Source organism: Cygnus olor, chromosome 10 (genome assembly GCF_009769625.2).
Source record: "Cygnus olor isolate bCygOlo1 chromosome 10, bCygOlo1.pri.v2, whole genome shotgun sequence".
In the NCBI taxonomy this organism is placed as follows: Eukaryota; Metazoa; Chordata; class Aves; order Anseriformes; family Anatidae; genus Cygnus; species Cygnus olor.
The window spans coordinates 16149515-16177489 of record NC_049178.1 but is presented as its reverse complement, the minus strand read 5'-3'; the positions used below and the strand labels follow the sequence as shown (position 1 = coordinate 16177489).

Here is a 27975-nt window from a genome sequence, read left to right as displayed (position 1 = left end):
TGCCCAATGTGATCTTGCTGTGGCTACCTAACGAGCCATAACGTGGCTGGTTTGGGGCTGGGTGCTCTCACGGGAACCCACAGCCCCCTTGCACCCCTCTGTGCCCCATCCCCACCCCAGGCATTGCCTGCCCACGGGGCCAGGGTGGCTTCACAGATGTGGGCAGCACAACAGGATGGCAAAACACGGGGTCTTTCTAAAATAGAGGGGAATCTGGGGAGCTGCTTAGGTTTGGGGTGAAACATTGGCAAATAGGACAATTGGTGCAGGACACGTGTGTATGGTGAGCGCAGCCGTGCCACACACGTTCGAGTGACTCGGGGAAAGTGACAGCAGGGCTGGGGACAGCCTTTGGGTGAAAGAGCCCACGGAGGGACACCCAAAATCGCTGTTTTTTTGGGGGGGGGCGTGCAGAGGGCGCGGCCCCTTTAAGAGCGGCACGGAGGGGAGGGGGGCTCACACCTGGAGTGGCAAAGGGGGGCGGGCCTTAGCGGCTTTGATTGACAGAGACTGACCGGCGCGGGGGGGCGACCCGGCACCAATGGCGGAGCGCGCGGGTCCGGGCGGCATCCAATGGGCGGGCAGGCGGGGGGCGGCGCGGCTACATGTTGCGGTGCGGCCAACGTGGGGCCGCGGCGAGCGCAGGAGGGAGCGGCGGGGCCGGGAGGGCGCGGGTTCGAGTCCCGGCGGCGGCGCTTCGGAGTCCCGGCGGAATCGCACCGGCCGCGGGGGGAGCTCCAGCGGCGGCGCGGAGCGGGCGGCAGCGGGCCGAGGAAGCGTTTGCGGCGGGGCCGCGGATGCCGGTGCCGTGAGACTTTGGCGATGCTGCAGGCGGCGAGGCGGCGCTGAGCAGCTCCGCTCGCTCCGCTCCCGGGCTGCCCCCGCTCCGCTGCCGCTCCGGACGCTCGGCGGTGCCGGATACAAAATGGCGGGGCCGTTACCGGGCGGCGGAGGGTCGGCGGCGCTGGTGCTGCTGGTGGCGGTGCTGGGCTCGGCCGACCCCGCCGCCGAGTGCCCCGGGGGCTGCTCCTGCGGCGCGGAGCTGCTGGGCTGCGGCGGGCTGGCGCTGCCCGAGGTGCCCCGGGACCTGCCCCGCTGGCCGCGGCACGTGTGAGTACCTGGGGGGGGGGGGGCTGCGGATGTTGGGGGGGGAAAAAAAAACACTAAGAACTTGGGTTTTAGAAGCCGAGCCCTTTCTGCGTGCTCCGGCTGGGGCCGCTCCGCTGCCGCCCCCCGGTGGGTCCCGGGCCGGGTCCGGGCCGAGCGGCGGCTCCGAGGCCTTATTTGGGCATCGCCGCCCGGCCCCGCCGCCGCTTTCGGCCTTTTCTGCCCCAAAACCGGCCCCTGCGGGGCGCACGGTGCTGGGCAGGGGGCACACGGGGGGCTCCGAGCTGCGTGGGGCTGGCTGCCGCCCTGCCCGCCGCCCCTCGCTTCCCGTTCGTTTATCGGAGTCCTGGGGGGCTGCTCAGCGTGTGGTTAGGCTTCTGGTGGTTAGGCGTGTGCCACGACTCCTTTTTCCCCCTAAAACAGTGATTTGGAGAGTGTAGCCCCAAGCACAGGACAGCAGGACTCCTGTCCCTAAAAGCCATGGCTGTGCTGCCGCACCATCCTGCGGGCAGCCGAGGTGCCAAGGGTGACAAATTGGGCTCGGATAGCTCAGTCTGCCTGACAGCTGCCGTATATCTGAGCAGAGAGCCTGTGTGCGCTCCTAGATTTAGAAAAATAAGTGCCCCCGACCATTAGCCTAGCCTCTGGAAACGAGGATCCAAAAAGGAGGAGGAACAAGCGCCTCGGCTCTTGGGCTTGCTGCGCCTTTCGGCCGTTTGAGCAGATTTATAGATTATTGAATCTATAAAGCTCGCAGCTGTAATAGATACCCCGTAACTCTGCCAGGAGAAGGCGGTCACCGAAGTATTGCTGGAGATCATCCAACTTCTTATTAAGAAGAGTTATTAGGGGGCTGTCAGGTTCTCCTGGCGTTGCTCGCTGCTGGTCGCAGAAATGCCTTGTTTTACATGAAATTACCTGCTGTTGCACCAAGAGGAGCCTGTGGCTCATCCTATTAAAAGCCTGCCTCGCCACGTTCACCTGTTGCTGCGTGCTCCTGCACAGTACGGCTCCTTTGCTCAGCCTTCCTGCAAAGTCTTAATCTTTTCAGCATAATTCCAGAATCCCCCTGTTCCTTTTAAAATAGGACAGTACGTCTTTGTTCCTGCAGAGAAACGCATTAATAGCCCAGTTTGAACAAATTTATTATTGTGTTTTTCAGGAGTGCTAATGCCCAGGAGTGTCTTATTCATGTGGAACGGGTTTTTGAATGTTCAGAGTTCAGTTTAAATTTTATTGGTGAAATAATTGCACAAATAAATCCACAGCCTGTGGGCTGTTGGTCTTTTAGCCACTTAGACAAAATACGGTTTGTCATTTTGTAAATTCTAAACTAACCAAAGAATTAGCTAAAGAGGAAACTTGTGATGGCTTTCGTATCTGACAATTCAGAACTTGGAGCATTTTTCCTTTTCCCAAGCTGACATAAAAAGCAGCCATTTAAGCTATTATACATACTTCTGGTTTTTAGAGTAGTATTGTTTCTATTGCTTTTTGTGATTGCTAGGCTCATAACTGCTAACTTCTAATGCAGGGGGTCACTGATGCATTTAGCAGAGCAGTGGCAGGGGCTGATTGTTGGGGTCTGGGGTCCCCCAGCCCAGTCACCTGTTCCCCAGATGGGATCGCTCGTAGGAGGATGAGAAATCCCGTGTGCAGTGGCTTGTGCTGGCTGTGCTTTGGCTTCATTAGAGTGCTTTTGAAAATCCCTCCTTAGTAGTTATTTTTTTCCTAATTGGTGCCGCAGTGCTCGGGTCGGATCTCAGTGTGTTTGAGGTAAAGCTTTTGTTTGGGCTGCTGGAAATGTGGCTCTGCGTGCTGGGGAGCGTTCTGAACTGACTTAATCGCTGTGTATTTTGTCAACAGGGCTATCAGTGCTGAAGAAAAGCAGTGGGATCTTTTGAAACTATTGTTATTTCTTTGTTGGCAGCAGGGCTGGGAGTTGTAATTTTTCTCTTTCGGCTTTCAGAGGGCATAAGTGATGTGCAGCAAGGGTAGCGCGCTGCGGTCGCTCACGGTTAGCGCAGCGTGGCAGAGATGGGGGTTCTTAAAAGAAAAAGCAGGCGGTGGGTGACATGCCGTGCACTTCTGAGCACAGCCAGCTCTAGCAGTGTGCAGGACGTGTCACTATGCAGGACCCGCGCAGCACTCCTAAGAGCCGCAGCACAGAGCAAAAAAGCCCCTGGCTGCGGAGGAAGCTGCTGGTTGGACTGCACCCGGCAGCTGCTGCGTTTTCCTCCTGGAGTCTCGCTCTGGAGGTGCTTTGTGTCAAACTCGGCCTGAAGGCTTGATTTACAGTAGAGCGTTATCTGTGGTGCAAGTTTTAGGGCCGAGCTTAAGTACAAAACGCTTCATGCTCTGAAAAGCCTGCTGCAGGGCTCCAGCGCTGTTGGTGCCGTGGCACATCACCAGCATCCGCTGTTCCTGTCTTCCTGTGCTATCTTAATTTTTCAGGAGTGGTGAGAGGAGAGACTGTACTTACTGATAGAGCACTTGCTTTTTGGGTACGAATTCTAAGGGTGAGAAAGCTTGTGGCTGTGGAAGTGCAGCGTGATAGCGAACTTGTTGCTGGTGTGGTCTGAAGGAATGAAAGCTTGTTTATCTTCTAAGCAAGTTTGTGGTGGTGTGACCCAGACAACTAGATGAAGTGCTCGGGATACTGGAGACGTGTGTCCAGAGGATGTATGGGTTTCCCCCTGTTGTGCTAGATGCTGTGCCAGAGTTGGTGTTTCTCAGACACCTCCGGTTCTGCTCTTGGCCCCCTCTAGAGCAGCTCTCATGCATGTGAGCGCAGCTACTCTTGATTTAAAGTTACACAAGGGAAGAATTTATCCATGCTTTGAGCTAGAGCACAGCAGCCCAGAAGGACTATGAATGTTAGGTTTGCAAAACAATAGAAAGGATCAAGTCCTCTAGCATCTCCCAGTTGGTGGTGGAGATGGGGGGGAGCTCTGCATGGAGCTTCCTGCCCTTGGGTGGGTGCAGGTGCGGGGCATTGAGCACAGCAGGGTCTCTCCAGGTTCCCTGGGGGATTTGGGTGATGTGCTGCTCTGTTTTCCCAGGGAGATGGGTTTGGATATATGGATACGTTGCCCTGAGGCACTTGCTGCAAGGGTGTTTTCTGTTTTGCCTGGTGCTGCTGCTCTCTGGAGAGCTGGGTGCTCCTGGAAGTCCTGTGGATGCCTGGCCACAGACCCTGAAAGTGCATTTGATCTGGGAGCCTGGGACGGAGCCCTGCTGTACTCAAGTACATGCATGGAGAGATTTTTACAGGCAATAAGACCAGGATGTTTGTGCTCAAAATCACCTATGAACTTACATTTCTTGCTGAATGAGGGCTTTCGCGTGCCAGATGTTGTTGCTGCGCTCTCCTACGTTTTAGGTAGCTTCTTTGGATGTGGTGGCAATCTGTAGGAAACTCGCTCTGCTGCTGCCTGTGTGCATGGTGCTCTCTAGAGATTGCCACGGGTCACTTGTAGCCCCCTGAGTAACCCCTGCCCCCTGCAGGCGCAAGGAGAGCTAGCAGAGGAGGCTCTGGGGGGATAGATCCTGCGAGTGGCATGGTTCAGTCACTTCCCTGCATGTCCCGCTTCCAACCCTGCAGAAATAATGGAACAAAGATTAAGTAATCTTTCTTGCTGTGCCTGGCCCCATGCTGTTGGGGGCTGCTCTGGGGAGGTGGCTGGGGCTGGGGCGGCCGCTTGGCTGGGGTGATGGAGGAGCCTCTCCTTGCAGAGCAATGCCTCTGCAGGCACGAATAAATGCACACGCTTGCAAATAAATCCACCCTGCCTGTGAACATGTGTCTGTGGATTCACTGACCACCCTCGGCATGCCGTGATATTTATTGGCTCTTGCTGGAGAACAGCAGTCAGCAGCAGGCCCTTCGCGACCGCTGTCTGATCTTCTCATCTTAATCCCTGGCTGAGCCACGGCTAGGGCAGGAGTGATCCCGACCAGACTAGGATTAGATGCGCATGTGAGATTCATAAGATGCAAAATATCACCGCTGAGAAGCCTTTCTGGCTGTTACAGGAGTCCCTGGCCTCACGTGAAGGGCTCTAGGACCCCTGCAGCCTCCCCTGCCTAGTCCTCGTTTCTTTTAAGAAACTTCATGACATTTAATCACTTTGAGGCTTTTCCTCTCCACAGCGACTGCAATTTGAAACACAAGAGTCCCATACAAAAGGAGCAAGTGCTCAATGGGCTGTGTTAATATTCAGTGCTATTTACAATGGGTGCAGCCTGAAAATGAGAATGGATGGTCTGGGAGCTGGGGGAGGAGGAGCTGCGGAGGGAGAATTCCCAGGGCAGGGAAAGGAGCATCTCAGTAGGCATCTGAAAAAACAAACACACCAGCAATTGTTCTTTAGGAAAAACAACCATTATAATGTTATAGCTGCAGCTCAATATTTTGTCTTCGCCTGTGCAAACTGCCCAGTAGATGAGGGGCTTGGGGGTGTCTGGGCCTTGGAGGAGTTCCTGCCTGGAGGGTGAGGGATGAAGCAGGGAGCTGTGAGGCTGGCTGCTTCCCCCAGTGATTTTTGGCTTTCCCTTTGTGTTTCGGGCCTGTTGGCATGGCCTTCCTGTGGGTGGCAGCCGCTGTGGGTGCTCTGAGCCTCCTGTGGCGAAGTGCAGCTCCTGGTGGTCCTGCAGTGCCACCAGGCCCAGGCCGTGCCCACGTTTGGCTTCTGGCTGCCCCCATCCCTTGAGGAGGAGTCGGGGTTTTGCCTTGAAGGCCGAGTGGTGGCAGAGCTGCCTGGTGGCTCTCGTTTCTGTCACCAGCCGTGTTAAAACCCGGTGTTTGTCCCTGACTCTGTGTGTCAACCGCACCCAGAAACTCTCAGTTAGGCCCGCGGGGCTTTGCATTGATCTCGCTGGCTGCCTTGTGAGACACCTTGGATTGAGTTAGCTCGGCTCATCAGCCTTTAACGCAATCACTTTGTGCTGCTAACCTAATCACCGCGGCTCCGTTCATCCTGCCGATGTCGGGGCAGAGATAACCTCGCCTGGCGCTGCCGGGAAGGTACAGCCCGCGTGAGATCCGGGCTGTGGGCCCAGCAGCCAGCATGAACTTAGCACCTCGCTCAGAGCGTGGGTGACTTCGTATAAGGCTTCATATAAAGGCGGCTCAGAGCACACCAAGACCGGTGAGGAGCACCGGAGAGTGCTTCTGCAAGCTCAGTGTGGCACGTGAAGGAACCAAAGGAAGATGGGAAGGGCTGAGAAGCCCTTTTTCGCACTTCCTGGTGTGTTCAGCTATTAAATGATGTGCTACCGAGTGTTTTTTCTTCCTTACTGTGCACGGGGGCCCGAGGCAAGGGCCAGGGTGCTGTTGTGCTAGCGCAGAACGCGAAATGTGTTTTATTGTTGTAGCTGAGTCATCCATTAATGGTTAACCAAACGCTGCGCTGCAGTTCAAGTCCTTCAACCCCAGCCTCTTCCAGCTTCAGCACGGGACCACGACATGTGTAACGTGTTGCACTCCCTCATTAGCTCTTCAGCACACTGTCTACCCAGATGCAACTGTCTAATTTTGGGGGAGTCTAGAAGCAGGCCCCCCTTTTTTGGGGGGCACCTCTCAAGAGCCAATACTGCATCGTGCCAAAGTCCAGGAGTCTGCTCCGGTTCTGTTGGTTGCATTTTCAGTTTGAGGAGGACAGGAGGCCACCTGCCAGGTTTTTGTTCATGGCACCTGCCTTGGACACGCAGGCAGGGTGCGTGTCGCTTGCACTGGTGCTGTGGAAGCTTTGTACCTTGTTGTAGTGCTGCGTGAACTTCAGTGGGAGAGGTATTTCGGAGGTCCTTTACATATTGAACAGCTTTACACAGAGCTGTGGACTTAAAATACATATGCAAGACACTGGAATATGTGTCTATAAGTTGCATTTAAAAATGCATTAGCTGGCTAAAGCTCAGTTCTGGAGCGAAAGTTTTGTGTGTGAGAGGATGTGTCATGGTAGCTGCGATATTGATGTTTATAATGAGATCATGGTTTGTTTGCAGAGTTCATCATTGTCTTTTTTGGGGCCGTATTGGGCAATTGCATTAAATTTGGAAATCTGCAGAGGTATGGTCTGAAATGCATTTTTCTTAAACCCTACCCCCTCAGGCAGGCAGTGCACAGAGTGTTTCACTTTCAGTGAAGGTGCCTATTTTTAGATGAATCCTTTCAGATTAGGGAACGCATACCTTGAGTTCAGTGGAAATTTGGCTGTGAAACCTTGAAATACGATGCGGCTCCCTAGACCACCACCTCCAGCTGGCAGCTCCTTGCTCACTGCGGAGAGGCAGAACAAGCCCTCAGGTGCACGAAGGAAATGAGACATAAAACATGAAGTTAGGGCTGTGTTGCTTCTCCTGGCATACGGATACAGATCCAGCCATGCTCGCTGCCCTGGAGCTGGCCATCAATGCCATCTGCTAACCAGCCTCTCGCAAAATGCCACCCTGCAAGCTGGGGACGTGCTTTGTGCAGGCTGGGAGTTCTGTAACTGCACTTGGTCTGTTTTAGCCTGCCATGTGCCAATGTAAACACAGGTTTTCTACATTATATCTAGTGTAGAATACAGTCCTAAAAAGTGATGGCTGGCCAGTGGGCTGGTACTTGTGTAGTGGGTGGGAACACTCAGCTAATGCTGCTTGCTCCCCAGCATGGGCAAGCATCTGCGGCAGCACAGGGCTGAAGGAGTGTTGGGTTGAATGGGATGTGCCCAGGGCTAGGAGGAAGGTGTTCAGATGGAGAAAGCATTTAAAGCTGCTTCCTGGAGGTGCTGTGGGTGCCCCATCAGCAGAACTTGCTGCAGCAGCGATGGGTGATGTCCCCAGTGGTGTTGGGGCAGCTGACCCTGTGGATGAGAGAGCTGCTGGTCTGTGAAGTGTGTTGCGGGTAATAAAATGGCTATCAGAGGAAACTGCCTGGCTGGAGGCCCTGTGAAAAATCACCCCCTAAATATGTTCCAGTTGTCCAAACATTGCTGCCTCTCCTTCCTCCTCTTTGTGTGTGTGAGATGGGGGAAGATGGGGAAAGCTGGCTGTGCCTCCGCCAGTGCCTCAAGCAGCCCTGAGCAGCTCTGCTTTGTCTTCCACAGCTTATTTTAAGTGATGCTTGGCCAGGCTGTGGGTTCAAGAGCTGTGAAAGAGCACCAGCCGCCTTCCTTTAGCACAGGTTGTAAAGAATTAAAATCCTCTGGAGCGGTGACCCCTCATTTGCGCCTTACTCAGCACAAGGTGGCTGCTTTGGGCTTGGTCAGGAAGATGTGTGGGTGCTGGTGGGGACGCACATGCCCACGGCAGCACCGAGCACCCCATTGCTTGCAGAAGGAGATTTGGCCTCTCCTGAGGGTGTGGGTGGCACCTGGTGGCTCCCTGCTTACCTCCAAGCTCCTGCTTGGTGATGGTGTGGGCAGGGGCAGTGTGGGGACACGGTGCTGCTGGCTCAGGGGATCCGGCCTCCGCTCGCCTCCCTCTTGCCTCTGGTCTGGCCTTGCTGGAGAGCCAGGGCAGCATCGGTGTGCTCTGCTTATCTGTGCAACTCACAATAAACCTTTGTCTCCTCTCGAGCCAGGGGGCAGAGTCAGAGCAACACTTGTGCTTCGTTTTGGCAAAACGGGGAGACCTGTCCTATTTTAGGAGATTTAAACAAACCATATGATGTTTCACTTTGAAATGTGTCATAGTACTTTCCAGTCTTTCTTTGCTAAGCATGTTTTTGTGCTGTTCCTATCTATGTTGGTCTATAAACAACTCTGTTCCTCTTTTTCCTTCTTAAACCAAACAAGTCTATGTGAGAATTCTTGGCTTTCGAATGTCTTTGGATTATTTCTGGAGTATGGCACATAAGTGCTGCATTAAGCCAGTAAATAACGTGCATGTTTAGACCTCTCTGATTTGGTTTGTGAGTTCCGCGCTGTTTTTGTTTCACATGGTTATAAACCCTTTCTGTGTCCTGCTTCCCACTTTCCAGCCTTTGTGATCGAGCAGATTGCCACCCAAAAGCTGATCAGTGAACTTGGTATTTGGATGACTGTTCGCAAGAGCAGGTGAATGACCTCTTTATATTCCTTGTTATAGACAGCTAGAAAATAGCCTAATCAAGATAACAAAGCTGTGCCTAGGCGGATTCAACTCTCTGCATGAATGGGAGAGATGCCGGTCCTGTTTTGGGAGGAGAACTGCGGAGCTGAGGCTTCACCCTGGTTTTAGTGCTCTCATCTCAAGTGGTGTCGCTTGGTTTGTTGCCTCTCGAGCAAGAAGCTGCCTGGCTTTATCTCAGCTCTGCAGGGACATGTGCTTGCCCTGCTTCAGCTCTGGGACTCCTGGTGAATGTGTCTGTGTGAATTTATCTCCGTGGGGCTCAGTCCAGCTCCCCAGGGAAGTGGCTTGGCTTTGGATTTCTTGGTGAATTGATCCCCTTCCAGGAGCTCTGATTTCATTTTTTTCCGAACTTACTGGTGGAGACGTGTGCTGGTCGTTGAGTTAATCTCCTTGGACAGAAAGCTGTATGCATTTGACAGAACGCATTTGGCTTGTACTGTGTGCTTCAAACAACAGCTGGCTTTACTTCTCCCTGGTCTTCTGCTGGCTTTGAGGCAGGTACCGGTGGTGGCATCTCCTGCATCCTGGCCTCACCAGCGACCAGCGTGGCCACTTCTCCGCACACAGCAGCGCTGGGGGCCATGGTAGGAAGCGTTTCAGCCAAAGCAGCAAGCCCTTGTGGCGGCCACAGCTGGGAAGGGTTTTTGGCGACTCGCTGCTCCCATCTCGGAGCAGAGCTTCCAGGAAGGAGAGGCTTTTGTGCCTCCCGGCCCGATGGGTGTTGAGCAATCGGCTGCAGACGGAGGGGATGGCCCCGGGTGCCTGCGCGTCCACCTCGCCTGGCAGCATCGCTGCAGGCAGGGGTGGGTGCTGGGGGCTGTGTCCTGCTCTGGGGGCTCCCCATCATTTGTATGGAGAGGGCAGAGTCATGCGGCTGTGCAGCATCCCCAGGCGATGCCGGATAGCAGCCAGAGCTGTTTACTATAGTGTTGCTTGCTCCCAGTCTCCAGCACTTGTGTCTCAAGTGCTAGCACTTTGTGGTCTGCTCCACAAGAGCCTGACGAGCCGTCCTTTCAGCTGGCAGGGACGGCAGGATCCTGTGTTCATCTGCGTGTCCCCAGGGCTTGCTCTGGCTGCCAGGATATCTTTTCGTGTGGACTGTGCAGGCTTTTTCCCCAACGCCTCCCTTGCGTGTCCTGCTGCCGTCCCCAGGTGACGGTCCCCTTCTGCAGCCCCAGTGCTCCCAGTTAGCTGCTGCTCTGCTCCCAGCCTGGCTCCCTTGCTGCTCTTTGCTGCCCTTGCCTTGTCCTCCAGCTGCGAGCTCTCCGGCCAGCTCCCAGGCGAGGGTTTGGAGCTCCCCATCTGCAAGTCCGAACGCCAGCGTGAGGCTTGCTCATGAACAGGCTGTGCATGACAAAGCCATTCAGGCTTGTTACGACTTTTTTGAAAGTCAAAACAACAAAAATCCACCTTTCTGGGCAGGGAGGAAACAAGAGTTGAACACTTCTGGGGCTGCGTGCTGATTAAACCACAAAGCTCTAGCTTTGTTTGTGAGAGGCACGGCTAAAATAAGAGGAATTCATCACAGGCTACAGGCCTGCACATTTGGAGACAAAATGTGGAAGTTTCCCTGTCCAACAATTTCCAATTACTTCCTCTCTGGTTTCCTGAGTAATCCTGACCCCTGGCTATAAAACCGTCTGCCTCGCAGGGGCAGGATGCGTCCCTCCTAACATCTCCCTCCTGCCCATCGCGTCCCCAGCCTGCCCAGCACTCGGACTTGCTGCTGCAGGGTGACCTTGCTGCTTGTGGCCAGCAGGAGAAAAAAATTCTTAACCCCTGGAAGCTGTTTTCCTGATGCTGATCTGTGATGGACAATAAACAGCCCTTGTGGGACTGAGACTGGGTTGAAAATGTCTTTTTGTGAAGGTTTGAGTTTGTCACAGCTGAAATTCCTTCTGACAGCTTTCCTGCGCAGGGCACCTTTTGGCTTTGAAATGCAGAGTTCCTTCCCCTCCTGTTTGAAGGGCCATCGAGTGACCAGGCTGTGCTGGCCGTGGAGGTGTGAAGCTGTTCCTTTTTGTGGCCCTGCTTGGGTTGGAGGGGAGATCTGCAGGATTCCTGCACAGGTCTGGGAGCATGGACACAGCCTGAAAATGGCCCAAAATTAAAAAAAAAAAGAAAAACTAAAGAATTGAAAGATTTATCTCTCCTAGTATAAGCCCATAAATATTGGCCTTCAGGTGTAAGGCAGAGGTCCGGTTTTCTTGCTTTTTGTGGGATGCAATGGATATTTCTGGAGGACGTCTCAGCGAGGGAGGCAGCTGAATGACCTACTTGCAGTTGGTGTGACTTTGGGACGAGAATGGGAGCAATCAGATACTGCTGTTACCCTCACAACTACGTGTAAGTCCCCTCCTTGGTTATCGACCCGGGAGTGTTGTCTGTGCGAGCAGAAGACCAAGTGCACGCCTGCCCTTTGGTGTCTGTAGACGGCGAGGCGTTGGGAAGTGGGTGGATCCTGTCTGGGGAGAAGAAGCTCTGCCAAGAGCTTTTCACAGCGCAATCATCTGCTCTGTGAAGGCCAAGAAAACTTGATCTGGAAGTCTGTTTTATTTATTCATTTCTAGCTCCAGCCCTGCTTTGAGGGGAGCACATGGAGGCCACCAGCCTTGCTAGGCGCACAAGCTGCCCTGGCATGGCCACGCTCCCTTGGTGGAAGATCATGTTCTGGGCGATATTTGAAATGCAGCTGCCTTTGAGCAGAAAACCCACACTTCCTTCAAAGTTTTGACTCTTGCATTTTTCATCTTGGGCAGACTTTAAAGTTTTCTTCAGCGTTGAAGGGAACGGTTTGGTTTCCCTTTGCCCACATGTCAGCATTCCTGAACAAAACAGCCTCAAGATTTGTGGAGCAGATTCTTGAAATTCTGGGAATGTTTTGAGCCAGAAGATGCTTCCAGAAACTGCCTGACCTAACAAAAAGACTTGGTAGGACTTGGACGCGGCTTGGGGAAAATGAATAAGGCATTTTTATCCCTTTTCTTAAATGAACATCATTCCAATCAAAACCACCATCCTCGGGAGCTGTTCCGCTCTGCCACCTTTTTGCTGTTCAAACACACTGTGCTCATTTAAACTGAACAGATAAAGAAGATATGCATTTTAAAAGTGAGGTTTGCCCTGCCTTTGCACTGATTTCCCGTGTGGTCTTGCCGATGTCATTTAAGGTGAACTCTGAAAAGGGGTTTAGATCTCTTAAAGATGGACTTAGGTGAAAGGGAAGTAGCTATGTACCTGCACTCTGTGAGCCCTGCTTGGATCCCGTGGGGATGTTCTCCCAAGCACATTGAGAAGAGATTTGGGTTTGTGGCCACAAGCACCACGTAGCCTAAACCCTGCAACACCAGTGTTGCCGTTGTGTGGTCCAGGCCATCATGCATGCTCCAAACATACCTTCATGGTGAGCTGCTGCAGAAGAGCTCAGTAGGAAAAAGCTTTATTTTTGCCTAGAAATGCAAATGATGGAGCAGGGAGGGTTGCTCTTTTGCTTTTAAATGCTGTTCAAGGAGCATTTGAACATCTCTTGGCTCCTGACAAGGCTTTTGCATTTCTGTGATGAAGCAAAGTAAATCGCACCAAGCCATACTTTGTGTATTACTGTGGAAAACATTGTTTTCAGTAAAAGGCATTTTTAAAAATAGCAATTGGAATTTAATTGGAATTTGAATGGGAAACACAACGCTGTTTTGCTCTCTGCCTTCCTCTTTTGCTTATGTAACAGCTTTTGACAGTGCTGGGGTTTAAATATTAGATGTCTCTTCAGATGTCTCTTCCCATGAGTGTGTCATTACAGGTGTGAGGATGATGGTGAGATGGGTTTGGCACTGCGGGCAGCGCAGGTGTTGGGAGACAGGAGGCTGTGGTGTCCGGCACTGCTGCCCCACCTACTTCACAGCCTATTTCTGAAGGTTAAAGCAGCAACCCTGGTGCAGATCTATTGCTTTTTTTTTTGCCTGAATGTGTGGCTTTTGTTTTGTTTTGCTAGCTGGTATGCTCAGGGATTGTGGAATTAAGGCTTTCTCCTCAGCAAGGAGGCTTGACTGGAGCCGAAATTGCTGATTGATTCCCTTTTTGCCCTCCCCCATGTTCCTGTTGAAGCTGAGAACCACTTCAAAGGCTCAGATGTGTTGGTGCCAGACGCCACAAAGTTATTGTTAGAAGAATCTGAAATATAATTGAAAACAAGCCTTTGTTCGGCCAAGCGTATCTGGCCGTAGCCTTCATCTCAAGAGGGAGATGGGTACTGAGACTCTTCTGGGTTTGGTGTCTGCACACTTGTCATGGAGCGAGCAGTCCATGAATTCTCTTGCATGTGGTAAATGTTTGCAAAATCTGGAAAGTATATATCTTAGAGTTTTTCTTCCTACCTAGAAACACACACTTAAAAGTTACCTTGCTTAAAAGTTACCAGGGTATTTGTGGAATTCCTTGCAGTATTTATAAAATGCATCAAATTGGCCTTGGCAGGCTAATTTCAGTAGAGATGCCCCAGGTCCAGGTTCCTGTGCTTGGCAAGCAAAGAGTTGTCCCGCTTGCTTTAAGAACTTGTCTTTTTTGTGGGATGTGGGATATGGGATATTGTTTGACATTATCTAAAACATTTCTATAAGCATGGACAAGATAGATGTCTGCATCCGTTTCAGGTTTATTTGGTGTGAAGGCAGAAGTTGGGGCAGGAAGCTTGCTTAGCACTCTTGGCAAAGCCCATGAGGCTGGAGGCTTCCAAGGGGCCCAGCAGGTTCAGGTGCTTTGCTTGCAGCAGCTTCCACATGCATGCGGCCTTCTTGTGCTTGAGCTGCTTGCTAACAGTCACGTGGGCTCTGTGGCTGCCAGACACAACGTGTTTTGGGTTCCTGTTGCTTATAGTCCTCTCATTTATAATTGAGGAGAGTACACTAGGTCTGGCTTGGACCAGAACTTGAACTTCTTTTGTGCAGGTTAGCCCATGGTATAGCTTTGGGGGCCACCGTATGCTTTGTGTGACCACATGGACTTGTGTCCCTCTGTGCTGCAGGTACCTGGTTGTGACTCAGGTACCTGGTTGTGACTCTCCGTAGCACAGAGGAGACAGTCTGCTGAAGCCTGAGAGATGCTAAAACTGAGAGTAGGGAAGCAAGGCAGGGTTCAGCATGCGTCCTTGAGTGGGTGACTCCTGTAGTCTAACTTGGAGGAACAGGACCACAAACTTCTGCCAGTCCGTCTGAAATCCAACATTCAGCTGCGTGATGCTTGCTGAATTTCTTACTCTTCTTTGCTTCCCCTACCACAAGCAACAGCCTCCTTGCATATGGCTGCCCGTCTGTTGCTTATTATCTCTGTTACGCTGTGGTTAGTGCTCACACATGATATTTCTTTGGTTTCCGTACAGACCGAGCGGGTTGTCCGCCACTGGATCCAAAAATGTAAACTATTTATAAATGAAAAATACTCTCAGGTTTTAAAGAGACGTGTTGTCCTTTTTCTCTGTAGCATGTGCACATTTGGCTGATCTCGTGTAATCCCACTGATGAAAATCCAGATCCTCAACAATTTAAGGAACCAGGGGATATGGGTAGAGATTTTGATATGACCTTGTGCTGGTGGGGGGAGAGCATGAGGTGATAGCAATAAACAGGGATGGAAAAATGTTGTTTGGCTGTGCTGCATTCAGCGCAGATGCAGGCCCAGACTCAGATAAAACTTGCTTCAGAGTTCAAGGATTTTTGATATTTTTTTTGGTTTTCTAGTTGGGCTCATCTCCATCATAAGCAAATCTTTAAAAATAAATAAATAAAAGGACAAACTTACTAATGTGGCATGAAAGGGCCTGAAACAACTAGAGTGTTTTTGATACTCTTTACAGTTAAAGTGTTTGTAGTCTGTCTTTCAAGCATGTAGTTAGAATTTTATATTGAAGTAATGCCCTGTGTTTAGCCTCCCAGGGAATGCACAAGACAGGATTTGATGGCCAACTTGTTTTGGTGACTGTAGCAACCCCAGCCAGCAGGCGTTTGACCAAAAATGATGGCAGCTTTCTCATTCTTGGTGCACTTAGACAGCCTTTGCTGTGTAGCTGTGACTTGTGATGCTGTTAGATTGTGCAAAAATCATGGATTCACAGCATGGCTGAGGTTGGAAGGGGTCTCTGGAGGCCATCTGGCCAACCCTAGCTCCAGCAGGGTGCCAGGCCCATGTCCAAGTGGCTGTTGAAGGTCTCCAGGGAGGGGACTCCACAGCCTCTGGGCAACCTGTGCCAGCTCCATCACTCGCCCAGCACACAAGTGCTTCCTGGTGTTCAGACGGAGCCTCCTGTGTTCAGTTTGTGCCCTCTGCCTCTTATCCTGGCACTGGGCACCGCTGACGAGAGCCTGGCTCTGTCCTCTTTGTACCTTCCCCTCAGGTGTTCACAGAGAACGAGCTCCCCTGAGCCTCCTCCGGGCTGAGCAGTCCCAGCCTTTCCTCTCCTCACAGGAAAGATAAAAATATCGAGTATATTTGCATTGATAGTGATAATCCCTTACTCTGTAAAACCCACTGGTAGAAATATAAGACTTGTTTTCTTTTGATTTTAAGTATTCTGTAGGAGCACCTAAACACACTGGTGCTCCTGCAGGTACCTTTGCCTGTCCCCCCCGCAGGACAGCGCTTGCTGGAAGATGACTTGCAGCCAGCGAGGGCTGTGGAACAAGGCCTCTAACGTCCTGATCGTGTATTAATCAACAGGCAGGCGGGCCAGAGCCAAAAAGCAGCAAGTGAGAAAGCCAACAATATCAGCGCGAACTTTGCACTCTGGAAAGTGTGAAGTGATGTTGGTGAAAGGAGTTTATTGCACAAGTGGAACGCTGCGGCCGTCTTTGATGCCTCAATTTCTGCGCTGGCAAACCAATGACGGATGCAAACCAAGGATGAATAACCGGACATCAGTGGCCATCTGTTCCCCATAACGTGTTCTGCACCTCCTGGAAACGCTGCCCACCTTCACGTGGCTTTTTAGGGTGTTGCTTCCAACGTGTGGCGTGGTGGGAGCTTTTGGAGCACGTGCAGTTGCTTCCCACATCGCCTTCAGTGGGTTTTGTTACAGGCTGTAATGCTCTGTTGGGACCCTGCTCCTCACCCAGCTTTTTCCAGAAGCATCGGGCAAGTGAGATTCCAGCCTGAAATAATATCCCAAATGAGCCAGTGTGTGAATCAAGTAATGAAACAGCTACTGATAGCAGTGTGCCCTTCCTGATATTTAGCTGAAATTGGATTTCTTGACTCCTTGCCCCGTAGTCAGCGAAGATCTTTAATCCCGAGTGTTCTCCTGAGTCCCCCAGCCAAGATTTTCCAAGATCCCCGTGTTTTTGGAAGGGACAGCTGGTCCCTGTGGAGCTTTCCCGGGATGTTCAGGCTGCATTTAGGACACGTCCCGTGTGATGGGTGGCCTGGGCCGGCCGTGGGGCTCGGGGCTGGTGCCTGTCAATGGGCTCGATTATGCCTCTGCTCTGCAGCTCCCCCCAGGAATGCGCAGCATTTGGCGCGGGGGTTTGTATCTGCTCTGCAGCGAGGGATTTCTTTTTTTTTCAATCCAGAACATTTAAAGTATTTAAGATGATCTCGCAAATATATTTTTTTATAATTGGACCTGGGCCAGTTTTTGCTTGTGTCTGATGTATAAAGTGGGTTTGAAAAAATGTTGTTGTTTCTCCCTCTCCTCCCATTTAAACATTTCAGGAATGTCAAGTCTTGTCAGCCTTGGCTTTGCTGAAAAATCTCTTGAGGAGCTTGGGATGTGTTTTTTTTAATGTGATCTCAAAACCCTGAGGGAAGGTGCAGAGGGAGGGAGAGAGCAGGTAGTTAACAAAAGCTTCCTTTATCCCAAACTGTAACTAGGCATTGCCACTAAATAGCAGCAGCCACAAAAAATTCAAACAACCTGGCTCTTGGGTCTCCAGCGTTTGGCCCCTTGGTTCATCTTGTGCTCTGCTTCCCCTTGCAGTGTTTTCCAAGGCAGATAAAACCCAAATTTGTAATGTGAACCTGTTGCAAATAAGAGCAGATTAAGGCAAAGGCTTTTATTCACGAGACTTTGCTGCTGCAGCTGCGTGTAACAGCAAGTAATGTGCGTGGAAGGAGCGGGCGAAGTCTGCTTTCCTGAGGATTTCTGTCTTTAGGGCTGACTGCCTTTTTAATTGACTTCTGCGAAGTTTGCCTGTTATCTCTGCATCGTGTTTTTAGTATTGCCCTCCTTCCCCCCTGGCTGTCCTTGGTGTATTTTGGGAGTGCTCTGGGCTGCCTGTTTGCCGGAGGAATCGACCCAGGCGATCACGAGCTGCTGTGCAAATGGTGCCCAGCCCTATCGAGCCCCATTGCTCTCCTCTTTTTGGGGAGGATTTTTGGGGCTGGGGAGCCCCAGCTGCTGCTCACGCCTTGGCCCTGGGCAGTGCTGGACTTTGGATCCCAGCCTTGGAAAGGGAGCCGGGGGGGGGGGGGGGAACCACCCAAAGAAGGAAAAGGAGGAAATGTTTGTTTAATTCCTTACGTAGCGTAAGGTTCAGAGCGAGCAGATTGTGAAATAGCACGGAGCGGGGAATTGCTTTGCCCGCAGTTTGCAGATAACATGTGCAGAGCAGGCAGCGGCAGCCAGGGGGAGGGAAGTGGGGCTTATTTGTTTGTCTAGTTTGTTTTTAATTGCAATAGCCTCTATAATCCTCCTCCCTCCCAACTGTAAGCGATTCCATCTTTATAATGTCCTCTCCGTATTATTTGGTGTGAAATACAGGCAGTGCTTGCACTCTTACAATAGGGATTATTTTTTTTTAATGGGCAGGGGCTGGGGGGGAACCCTATGTGGTCTTCCTCTGCTGTTGTGGGGTTTGGGCATCACTCTGATGCCGGCGTGGCTCTGCCCCCCGAAATTCCCTGTTGCCACCCCACTGCTTGGGGCGGATCTCTCTGGGCTGAGGGGGATGCACGTTGCTGTGCCGAGCGTGGCTTTGTACAGCAACGGGGGGGGGCAAAAGGGATGGGATCAGGGAGAGGGCAGCGCGTTACCTGTGCCCAGGAGGATGGAGTCAGGAGATGCCGGGGGATGCTGCGCGCACAGCTCAGAAACACACCGGGTCTGACGGCACTTGGGCATCCCAGCTGTTTCAGGCTTTGCACTCCCTTTATTAAAGGGGAGTAAAAAAGGCGATAAAGGAGCCGTTCGCAGACTTCTCATAAATATCACAGGGATTTCACAGCAAAGTGTGGAGACTGTTGAAGCTGGTCGGGCATACCAGAAGCTTTATGAAATAGTTGGATTTGATCAACACTTAATCACTCTCAGGCTGCCTGGCTCAGTCTCGCTCGCCCTCTCCCCCTTCTCTCTGCTGTTCCGCTGCTGTGCCTTTGGGCATCTCTAAATGCCCCTGGTAAAATTCAGCAGGTGTTTAGTGAGCTGTAGCCATCGAAATTAGCCAATGTGGCAGCACCAGGCTGCTGATGGCCCTTAGGTACAGGACAGTAAATAAAAACCCTTTCTACCTTTCTGCAGAGATGCTTGGAGCATCCCTGTACCTTGCAGTGCCACTCAGGCAGCTGATGGAGCTGTCCCTGCAGTGTAGATGCTGTTCCCTGCCCTGCTGTGGCACCCATGGGCTGCAACTACCTCCCCAAATCAGCCCGACAGAGCCCCATGGGTATGTGGAGGCCAGAGATGCGGGTTCACTGGGAACGGTACCTTAGCTTTAATCGCCAATAAGCGTTTTGGATGTGGCTCCGTAAAACCTTCCGCTAATGCTTCCATCCTCACGCAGACGGCTTCTCTGTTCCTGTCTATCTAGGCTCCCAGTGTTCGCTGGAGGCTTTTCTCCCTGGGTTTGGAGGGGCTCTGCCTCTGCAGGCTCACGCACACGCTTTGCTTTAGCCAAGTCCTTCCCAGCCTGGAATTGCACTGCTCTTGCGTTACCTTGTGGGCACGTGTCCAAGTTTGAGTGAGGGGGAAACACACTTCTCTTTTTCTTTGTGCTGAGAAACAGCCTGCTTTTCCACGAGCAGGAAGCTTCAGATATAGGTAGGAGTTTCTAATGAATTTAATGAAGTTATTAGTAAATAGGAATGGAACATTTTTCAGCAGCAACTCTTTTCTTAAGTTTACTCATAAGGAGTTTATTGATCTTGCAAATATATGGATAACAGAAGCCCGGAGGTGTAGGACAGTTAATGTGTAACCATTAAATAGACTTATTTGGACACTTTTTATGTGCTCCCATAGCAATTAAAGCTTATAAGCATGTGGAGAGTGGTTTTATGCGGAGCAAAATGAGAACCTTTATCCCAGAGAAGGTGTTCATGGAAAAGGTACAGTTTATGTAATCGTCTTCACGTGACTCCACGTAAGCGTGGGGCTGCAGAAAAACACCAGCAAGCCCAGGGCTGAGGCCGGTTGTGCTCTTGCTGAGCGTTGGCTTCCCTCCCAGCGGGCAATTTGGTGTATTAAAATCAGCGCCGAGTGTTTTAGTGCGAGTCTCCTGAACCGAGGGTTACGTTGCTGCTGTAGATTATTTTTTGGCTCGTGCCCCTGTGTGTTTTTTCATTTTGGAGCAACTTTGGTGGCTGTGTCAAGCCTGCTGAAGAAAACAAAGTGTTTTCCCACTGGCTAACCTGGGCAGGCAGTGAGCGTGTCCCATGGCTCCCGGGGAGCTCCGTCCTGGTTAAACACTTAGGTTAGCAGTTGCACAGAAACCCAAGCTTTGTGGGAATGTGGAAATGCTTTGGTGTCTTTTCCTTGCCTTTTTCTTCCCCAGACAACATATTTCATGCGGAGTGATGACTGAGTCAGATGCTGGGGATTCAGCAGGCGAAGTGCACGTGTTATGCTGTAGCTCCTCTTTTCTACTAAAAGAAATGAAAAGAAGGCTGAAAAGTAGGCTCATTCCAGGTCTGTGCAGCAATGCGTTCTCCAAACGGAAGAGTGAGGGCAGTGGGGGAGAAAGGATGGAGGGCAGCCTGGCTCAGCTGATGCAATCATGATTGCAGAGCTCCAGGCAAATATTGACACCAGATTTCTTGGCAGATGTGCTGCTCCTGAGATGCCCGGCGAGTGAAAGATCTCCGCAGCACTTACTGCAGCGTGGAGCAGTCCCTCCTGGGACCGTGGGGGTGGGATGGAGAAACGTGGTGCTGGGACGGGGATCTCACCCGGAGGTGCTGCAGTGTCACCTGCTGAGGTCCCTAACAAATGGCTGGGCTGGCCCTGAGGTGCTGGAGGGATGGGGTCCCTCGGTGTGTCTGCACTGCTGGTCAGGCGTGGGCTGAATGCCCAGGTCGCATTCATCTGCCCTGCTCTTTGCAGACAGCCGTTACCTCTTCACATCTTTACAAATATAAAATAAATACCAATAAATGCTGACTGCCAGCCACAGAAGGGGAAAATCGTAAAATTCAGTCTTCCATCACCAGTTGGCTGCCCGGGCGTTGCGCTGGCGGGGGTGTTTTGCTGAGCACGTGTGAGATAACCTGCTTTCTCTGCTGCAGTCCTCCTGCAGAATACACTAGAGGATTGTTAACATCAGCCAGATACCTCCGTGCTATGGCTTTGTAGCGTAGTCTGGACAAAAGGTTAAATCAGGCAGTCATTGCTGCGGTGTTATTTCCTATACGACACTCTGGAGAAAGTTCAGTATCACTTAGTTAACTTTTGCAGAGCCATTTCCTGTAGGTTTTGTTAGAGAAAAGCTAGATTATATGTTTCCAGTTGCAGCAGAGTTATTTTCCCCTATAAAATGCACTACAGTTTATTTTTACACAATTTTCATTGGTTTGCAAAAGGCTTGGGGGGGGGGGGAGCCCGTGTGTTTGGGAGATTCTGTAAGGTTTTTATTTCATACCTCGCTTGCTGTGACAAATTGGGGAAAATGCATTTGTTAATGTGGCGTTGCTGTAGCAGAGCCAGGCTTGGAATTCCGATTATATGTCGGAGCGGGCTCCCACGCTGGTCGGGGGCTGGAGAGCTCCGCATCCTGCTGCGGGCAGTGCGTGGTTTGGGAAGGACTGCAGCAGATAGTCGGGCTGTGAGCTGCCCCCAGGAGAAGCATCTCCCCTTGGCTGCTTTGGTGGGGCCGTTTGTTGCCCTCTTCCTTCTGTGAATCGAATCCAATCCTGGGCGCTGGGAGGAGCTGACAACGATATAAACCTGTACTTTTTGTAATGCTGGTAAGTCTGTGGCTTCACAGCTGTAGTGAGTCGCGTAGGTGTTTCTCATGTGGTTTTCAGCCATGTGAGGTGCTCTTGCCCTTGGGTCTTGTTGGACTTGTCACCTTCATTACCTCTCCTGAGAACCCCTGGTGAGGTGCCTTGGGTCCTCCATCATGGGACATCTCGGGATTTCATCTCCTCTGTGTGCAAAACTCAACCCTTTTCCATCCTATGTGCTCAGAGTGAGGTTTTCCACAACCCCCATGAATTTCCTGACCCTTAGGAAACGGTGTCATTCCTTCTCCTTACCCTTCAGAGGTTAATCTGCCTGCTCTCACAAGGGCAAGGTTTGAGTTCTCCAAGCCGTGAGCACACCTGTGGCCTTCCCCACATGATAGCAAGCCTTGAGAGCACTGTCTGCCTTCATTTTTTTTAAAAAAACAATTGTTTTTTGGAGTGCAAGGTGCCAATGTGGAGCCAGCGTGCCTCATGAGAGGCGCAGTGTGAGCGGTGAATGGTGAGCGCCCTGGCACGGCGCCCGGCTCCCGAGGACCACTCGGAAGAGCAAAAAGGGCATTTCTGTGCTTGGCCTAATTGGAGTGTTAGCTTTTCTATTTGCAACGCAGCCAGGTGGCCACCCACGTGGAGTTCTGTTCTTACTGGGCTTATTTCTTATTCTGAGAGGCCGTCGGGCAGCTTTGAGCTGGCATCGACTTTGGGTTACGCCTGAGTGGGGCAGCCTCGAAGCAAGAGGGAAGGACCTGGTGTTCTTTTACCGCCGTCCTGCAGAAGTTGTCGGATGAAGCCTTCCTTCAGATATTCCTTCAGATGAAGGGGTTCCCTGTGGCGGAGGCCAACTGGAGCCTCCGCTGGCACATAAGCACCTTCTGGTGGGCAGAAGTACAGCAAGACATCTGGTCTTAAATGCCAAGTGGAGCAGCGTGATTCCAGGAATAATAGTTAAAAGAAGATGAAATAAGCTTATCCAAATACCTTCAGAATCCAGCGGTTTCCCAAGAGACTGGGTTCTTAATTGCTTCCTGTAGCAGAAGGCTAAGGAAATGTTCCCCTTCTCATCCCGCTAGCCTTCTACAACATGGAGAAGATAAAAATCTATGGAAGAGAAAGTTTGGTCCTTGGTTCAACCTCAATAACATCTGCCCACCCTGAATTAGCCGTGGTGCCTTCAGCTGCGAAACTGCACAAACCTGAGGGAGCTCAACGAATAATAAATCGGGTGCACCTCCAGGGAGGTGACAGCGTTATCCTTTGGGGTGGATGAGAAAACACCTTCCCCATCTGAAGGCGAAGGGTGCCTTGGTTTTGGTGCCTGGCTGATGCTAGTGTGAGGTTTGAACCCACCTGGGAAGTCACACGCTGCAGCCTGTGGAAATCGAGGTGTCTGTTAATCCTGGGACGTCCTGAGATACCAGGCTTCAGTGGGAAGGACTTTCTAAAATTTTATTGGCTATAATTTTTGCCTTTTTCTCGGTCTTTCTACTATTTGAGTTGCGTTAATGAAGTCTGGCTTCTTAAGTGAAAGGAGTTGAAAAACAGCACTGATAAAAACTGTAAAGCTTTCAAACATTTTTTTTAAATAACGCACTTGTAAAGGATGTGGCATTGTATGCTGGGGCTGAGTGTAATGAAGATGTATTAGTGCTCTTCACAACTGTCATAAGCTGTACAGCTGTCCACAGCTGTCCCAGTCTCTGATGATAAAGCTTTTGTCTGTGTACCTAACCATGGATGTGTGGTCTCTGCATTCCTACGGATGTGTACGTGTCTGTGCAGTGGTACATGCACCTGTAAATGCACGTTCTGGAAGTCACATACATGTGCAAGTTGTTTGGGAAAACAGTGTTTTGTGCTGTTCTGCTCTGAAATCCTCACAGGTACCCCACTGCTGTCCCAGCGGTAAGCACTATTGAAGGAGTTAGGGAAAAGTGTGAATGCTGGTGCTGATAGATGGCCCTGCTCTTAGCATGGGGCAGGCTCTTCTCCCAGCAGGGGATGTGCTGTGGACCCCAGTTTGCAAACTTCCCCATCACGCCATCACCTCTGATGTGCGGCTTCAGCCCTTTGCTGCTGCAGCTGTCTGCCGTCGAGTGCTGCACTTTGTGGTTTGTGGGGTGAAGGAGGCTGTCAGTGCTGCGTTCAGGCCATGTGCAGAGAGAGCAAGTTTATCTAGAAAATAGCTCTGCTTAGGACGTAAAATACGGAGTAAATTAACTTGAAAGTCTCTTCTGGCTTTTCATTGTCAAGCGAAAGGTAGTTGGGTAGATTTATTTGCCTTGTTTTGCAGCAAACGCGTTATATATAGCTTGGCTTTCATTTCTCTTGATCTAGGTGGAAATGGTTCCTTTTAAATGCAGCCTTTCCATCTTGGAGGTCAATTAAAACAGGTTGGAGGTCAGGTAAAATAAAGGGGTAGAACATTTGCTGCTTTGTGCGTCTATTTCTGTAATGTTATCAGTGCATGTGGTTTTATTTCTAGCGTTTTGTTCCAGGGCTTCCTCTAAGGCTGAACAAATTGGAAGCTGTACTGCATCCAACTGACTCAATTTGGGGTTAGAAATCCATTAAATTGCTTGGTGCTTTATTGGCAATATAAAAGTGCTTGGAATGAGAGTGCATTATGATTGGACATCGATTACTCGAGAGAGGAGGGTGGATGCCTGCGTTAACCACACATCTCCAGCCAGGATGGCCAACTCAGGCGTCTTTTTAGCTTAAAATGTGCATATTTTGCCCTTAAAATGCCGCTCACTATTACAAAGCAGCTATTTTTAAACTGAAAATGGGGAGCTGACTTCCATATGTTCTCCGTGCCTCAGGGGGATTAGAGCTGGCCGTGCAACCCACTGTGCTGCTGGCATGGGTAACCAGTCCTGGACGTGGGGCTTTGGGGTTATATGCGTGCCTCTTCGTGTGCAGGATCTCTGGAGTCAGTCAACCTCTGTCTTACAGCCCATGCATTGAAAACTTGAGGGAATGTCCTCGCTGGGTTTGGTTTCAAACTGAAGAACCGCGTGGTGGGCACAGCACGGAGGGCAGCGCTGTGATCCCCATCGCAGGGGGATAGCGGCTGCAGTCGGAGGGGATTTACCCCATGGTAGGAAGCTGCAGAGTCGGCCGAGTGTCTTGAGACCTGGGTCATTGCCACCAGGTGGGGACTGGGGATGGACTGATGGCTTCGATACTGGGAGGTGGTTTGCCAGGCCGGCTGCTTCGGCTGCGGTCAGCTTGTGCACATTGCAGATGTAAGGAGACGGCTGGAAATCCAAGTCGCAGCGCGCACACTTTGGAGCTGGCCGTGCAGCAGATGCACTGGTGGCCACTGAGCACACGAAGGAGGGAGCATCACTAGTGGGACCACGGCATAGCCACGTGTGAGAGCCATCCCCCGTCTTTGGGAGATGGATGCATTGCTGCTCCTGCGCCCTTCTGCTGTTCTAGGGAGGTGATGCACAGCAGTGTTGGAGAGGTTTGGGCTGCGGTAGAAACCCTCCCGCTGTTTTTCTAAGGCTTTTTTCCCCCCCCTACTCTTTGCCTGACTAGTTTTAACCAGCACACAAACATTCCTTTGTGCCGCTTCCAAGCGAATGTGTTTTTTGGGGGGAGATTGGCCCTTCCTGATTAACTATTAATAAGAACGGTGAGGGAACCAAGCGCCGGGTCCATGCTGCGGGGAGGTCACAGCCCTCCCACACCACTGACAATTGACTGGGCTGGGGCACAGGCTCTGTGCCAGCCGTGGTGGCTTTTTGGTGGCAGCTGGTGGCACCGGTGGCTGGGATACCAGGATGAGGGGCTCTGCAGAGGGGCAGTGCTGGCTGCACACCAAAACTTCAGCATGGGTTTGATGCTCGCCCTCCCCAGCAGCTGGGGTGCTGCTCGCTGTTTGCAGCACGAGAGCTGTGCCCAGGGATGTGCTTGCTGAATAACACTTCTGATGGACAAACCGTGGTGGTGGAGCACCAGAAAAACTTCTGAGCTTACCAGAAATGCTTATGGACATGGCTGCGTTCTTCAGGGATTCACGTGGTTTCAGAGCACGTTACAATTCTGTGTTTTGGTAGGAAATGTATCTCAAAAATATGGGTTATTGGATATTATTGAATGATTGTCGGCCTCGGATGTTTTCTTAAACTGTGGAAACTTCTGAACAGTGCTCGGGGAGTTTCTGAATTATCTCTTTTCCATCTGCGCTCGACCTGCAGCCCACAGCTGGATTTTGCGTGGTCATGCAGTGGGAGGCTCGGGCTGTCAGGCGCTGAGCGTGGTGCTGCGGGTCTTTCCAGGCACCCAAAAAAGCCAAAGGTTTAACGAGGTTTATCTGCCGCAAGTACTGGTGAAAAATTGCACAACTTTTAGGTGAAAATATTTGCTTTGCAGGAGTAGCAATACCCGAAGCAGTAAATAGCACTTAGCGCTGATTTATCAATGCAGCTCTTGTGCGTTATTGTCAGTTAATGGAGGCTTAGCAGTTGCTGTAAGGTAGGCATACAGTAAATTATAGAGTTGTTAATCCTCAATAAATTGGTTTAGTATGTTGAATACACTGTGGGGAACCTTAATTGAAAATGCTCATGCAGGAGTCGTGGCCTTTATCGATTTCTTTTCCGTAGGAGACACGGCGGTGGTGGAAGCAGGAGCTGCTGGGTTCACGTGTGTCCGAGCGGGGCCTCCAGCCCCCCGGTACAGAGGAGCGAGGGACTTGCCCCCCAGTTTGGGTTTTGGGACGCGTCTTTCTCACAAGAGTAAGCAGCAGATTAATTAAACAAAACAACGAACCCAGAACAAACCCTGTGGGGATCTGGGCAGATTAAGGGTGGAGCTGATTTGTGGGTTTAAAAACTTCCACATCCTGATTTTCCTTCCGACTGCTTTACCTGCCACAGGTGGCAAACCTGGATTGTTTTATGTTAAATTTAATACGTTTGTTTTTATTTAGATGCTCCCGGCCCCTTTGAATTTTTTTTTTGCCTTGAGGCAATTCTTGCAGCTGATGGCTCAATGTGTTTTGGAGAGAACCTGCCTCCTTCAGTCAGTGCAGCTTAACAGCAGCAAATAAGGTGAAGAATTGCTGCAATTAAACACTGCTCTAAGCCGTGCAGCATCCCCGGTTCCCTGCGCACAATACTGCCTTTGACTGGGCTGTCTGGTTTAGGGCAGAGGAATATGCAGCCATAACGGGAGCTTTTGTAGCCTTAGTCACTGCAGGCAGCGTGGCTGCTGCTATTATTTTTTTCAGAAGCAGAGAAAACCGAATGCTGTCACACCTCCTTTGTGCTTGCCATGCTGTGCCCTCTCTTGTGCTGGTTCGGGACCCCGCTGGCAGCAGGGAGAGGAAGGTGCTGTCCCTGTCCCGGCAGCAGCTGCTCCTTGTCCTCGCTCTGCCATTGATGGCTTGGGATGACTTTCAAATTGCTTTGCTTCTTGAAATCTCACTTTATTTATTTATTTTTTGAATGTGGAGTGGTTGAAATAATGAGAGCTCTCATCAAGTGGACCAGGATCAGGCCCAGGTTAAATGAGTGTCCTCGCTGTTCTCCTGATCTCGCCAGGGCATAGCAAGAGGTCTGCAGACACCTGTTACCAAGGGCTTTGCACATAGATATGCAAGCACAGTGCAATATGTGCAATTACATAGGGAAAGTTGAAGCTGATCTTTTTTTCTTTGGGGAAAAAATTAAAACATTTGGGGTGTTTTTGAGGAGACAGCCTTCCAAGCAAAGCCAATTTTTTTCTTGTTTCGCTAAGGTTATTAAAATAGGAAGAAATAAGATCATAGGTTTTGTCAAAACACATTTGTATAAACTGAACAGGGCCTTAAATAACCTGACGCTGCCCTTTTAAGAGACGGATAAGAACAGGAATCCTCCTGGTAGGAGCCTTAGAAAGCCCAGTTGCAGCTTGGTGCTACCCAGCACTTCGTGCAGGAGCTGGGGCTAAAGATGCTATTTGAAGTTATTCAAAGATGGCTGGAGGAATTAGGGAACTATCTCAACCACAACTTAAATTAAACTGCAGACTGATACAATGGGTCTCAGTGGTGTGGTTTTAATTAGTATTTTTTTGCATTAATGTCTGCATGCATCTGCTGGGATCGGCGTGGTATTGATTCTTTGGTAATCATGCTGCAGGAATTTCCTTCAGACAGCATTGTTAGTCATGGCTGGGAGTGAGTGATTCATGCTGCAGCTTTCTGGGTGTCTGGATGACCTCTCAAAGTTTGTCTTCACTGTCAAATTAGCTCATATTATGGCTTGAGGGTTGCCCTTAAGTTGACTCCCTTCTGCACATAAAGCCCCTTATATGAGTGTGCTATCAACCCAAGCTAATCTGTTGCGGATTTGAGCTCGGGCACAAGCAAAGCCTCAGCTGCTGGCAGGGTCTGTCTGATGGGGAGATCTTTGCCCATGAGGGCTGCTCATCCTTCCCTACTCCTCCAGGGTCCCTCTCTCCTCTCCAAAGCGCCTGCAGCAGCCGGCTGGGATGTTCCCTGCCTTGCACAGGCAGGGCTCCTGCTGCGAAAGAAATCCCCAGGGGCTCAGCTCACCGCAGCAGTGGGTGCCCCAGGCTTGCTGAGCTGAGTTTGGGAGCGGTGGGACAGGGATGAGGGCA

The 27975-nt window shown here is 51.0% G+C and overlaps 1 protein-coding gene across 1 annotated transcript in view; it reads left to right on the top strand.

Annotated features, from left to right (window-relative positions):
* Nucleotides 1-573: 573 nt before the first annotated feature.
* LRIG1 (leucine rich repeats and immunoglobulin like domains 1) overlaps nt 574-27975 on the top strand; it is an 87815-nt gene continuing 60413 nt past the window's right edge. Inside the window, 2 exon segments of the mRNA XM_040568239.1 lie at nt 574-648; nt 650-1110. Coding sequence (XP_040424173.1) covers nt 574-648; nt 650-1110 — 536 coding nt within the window.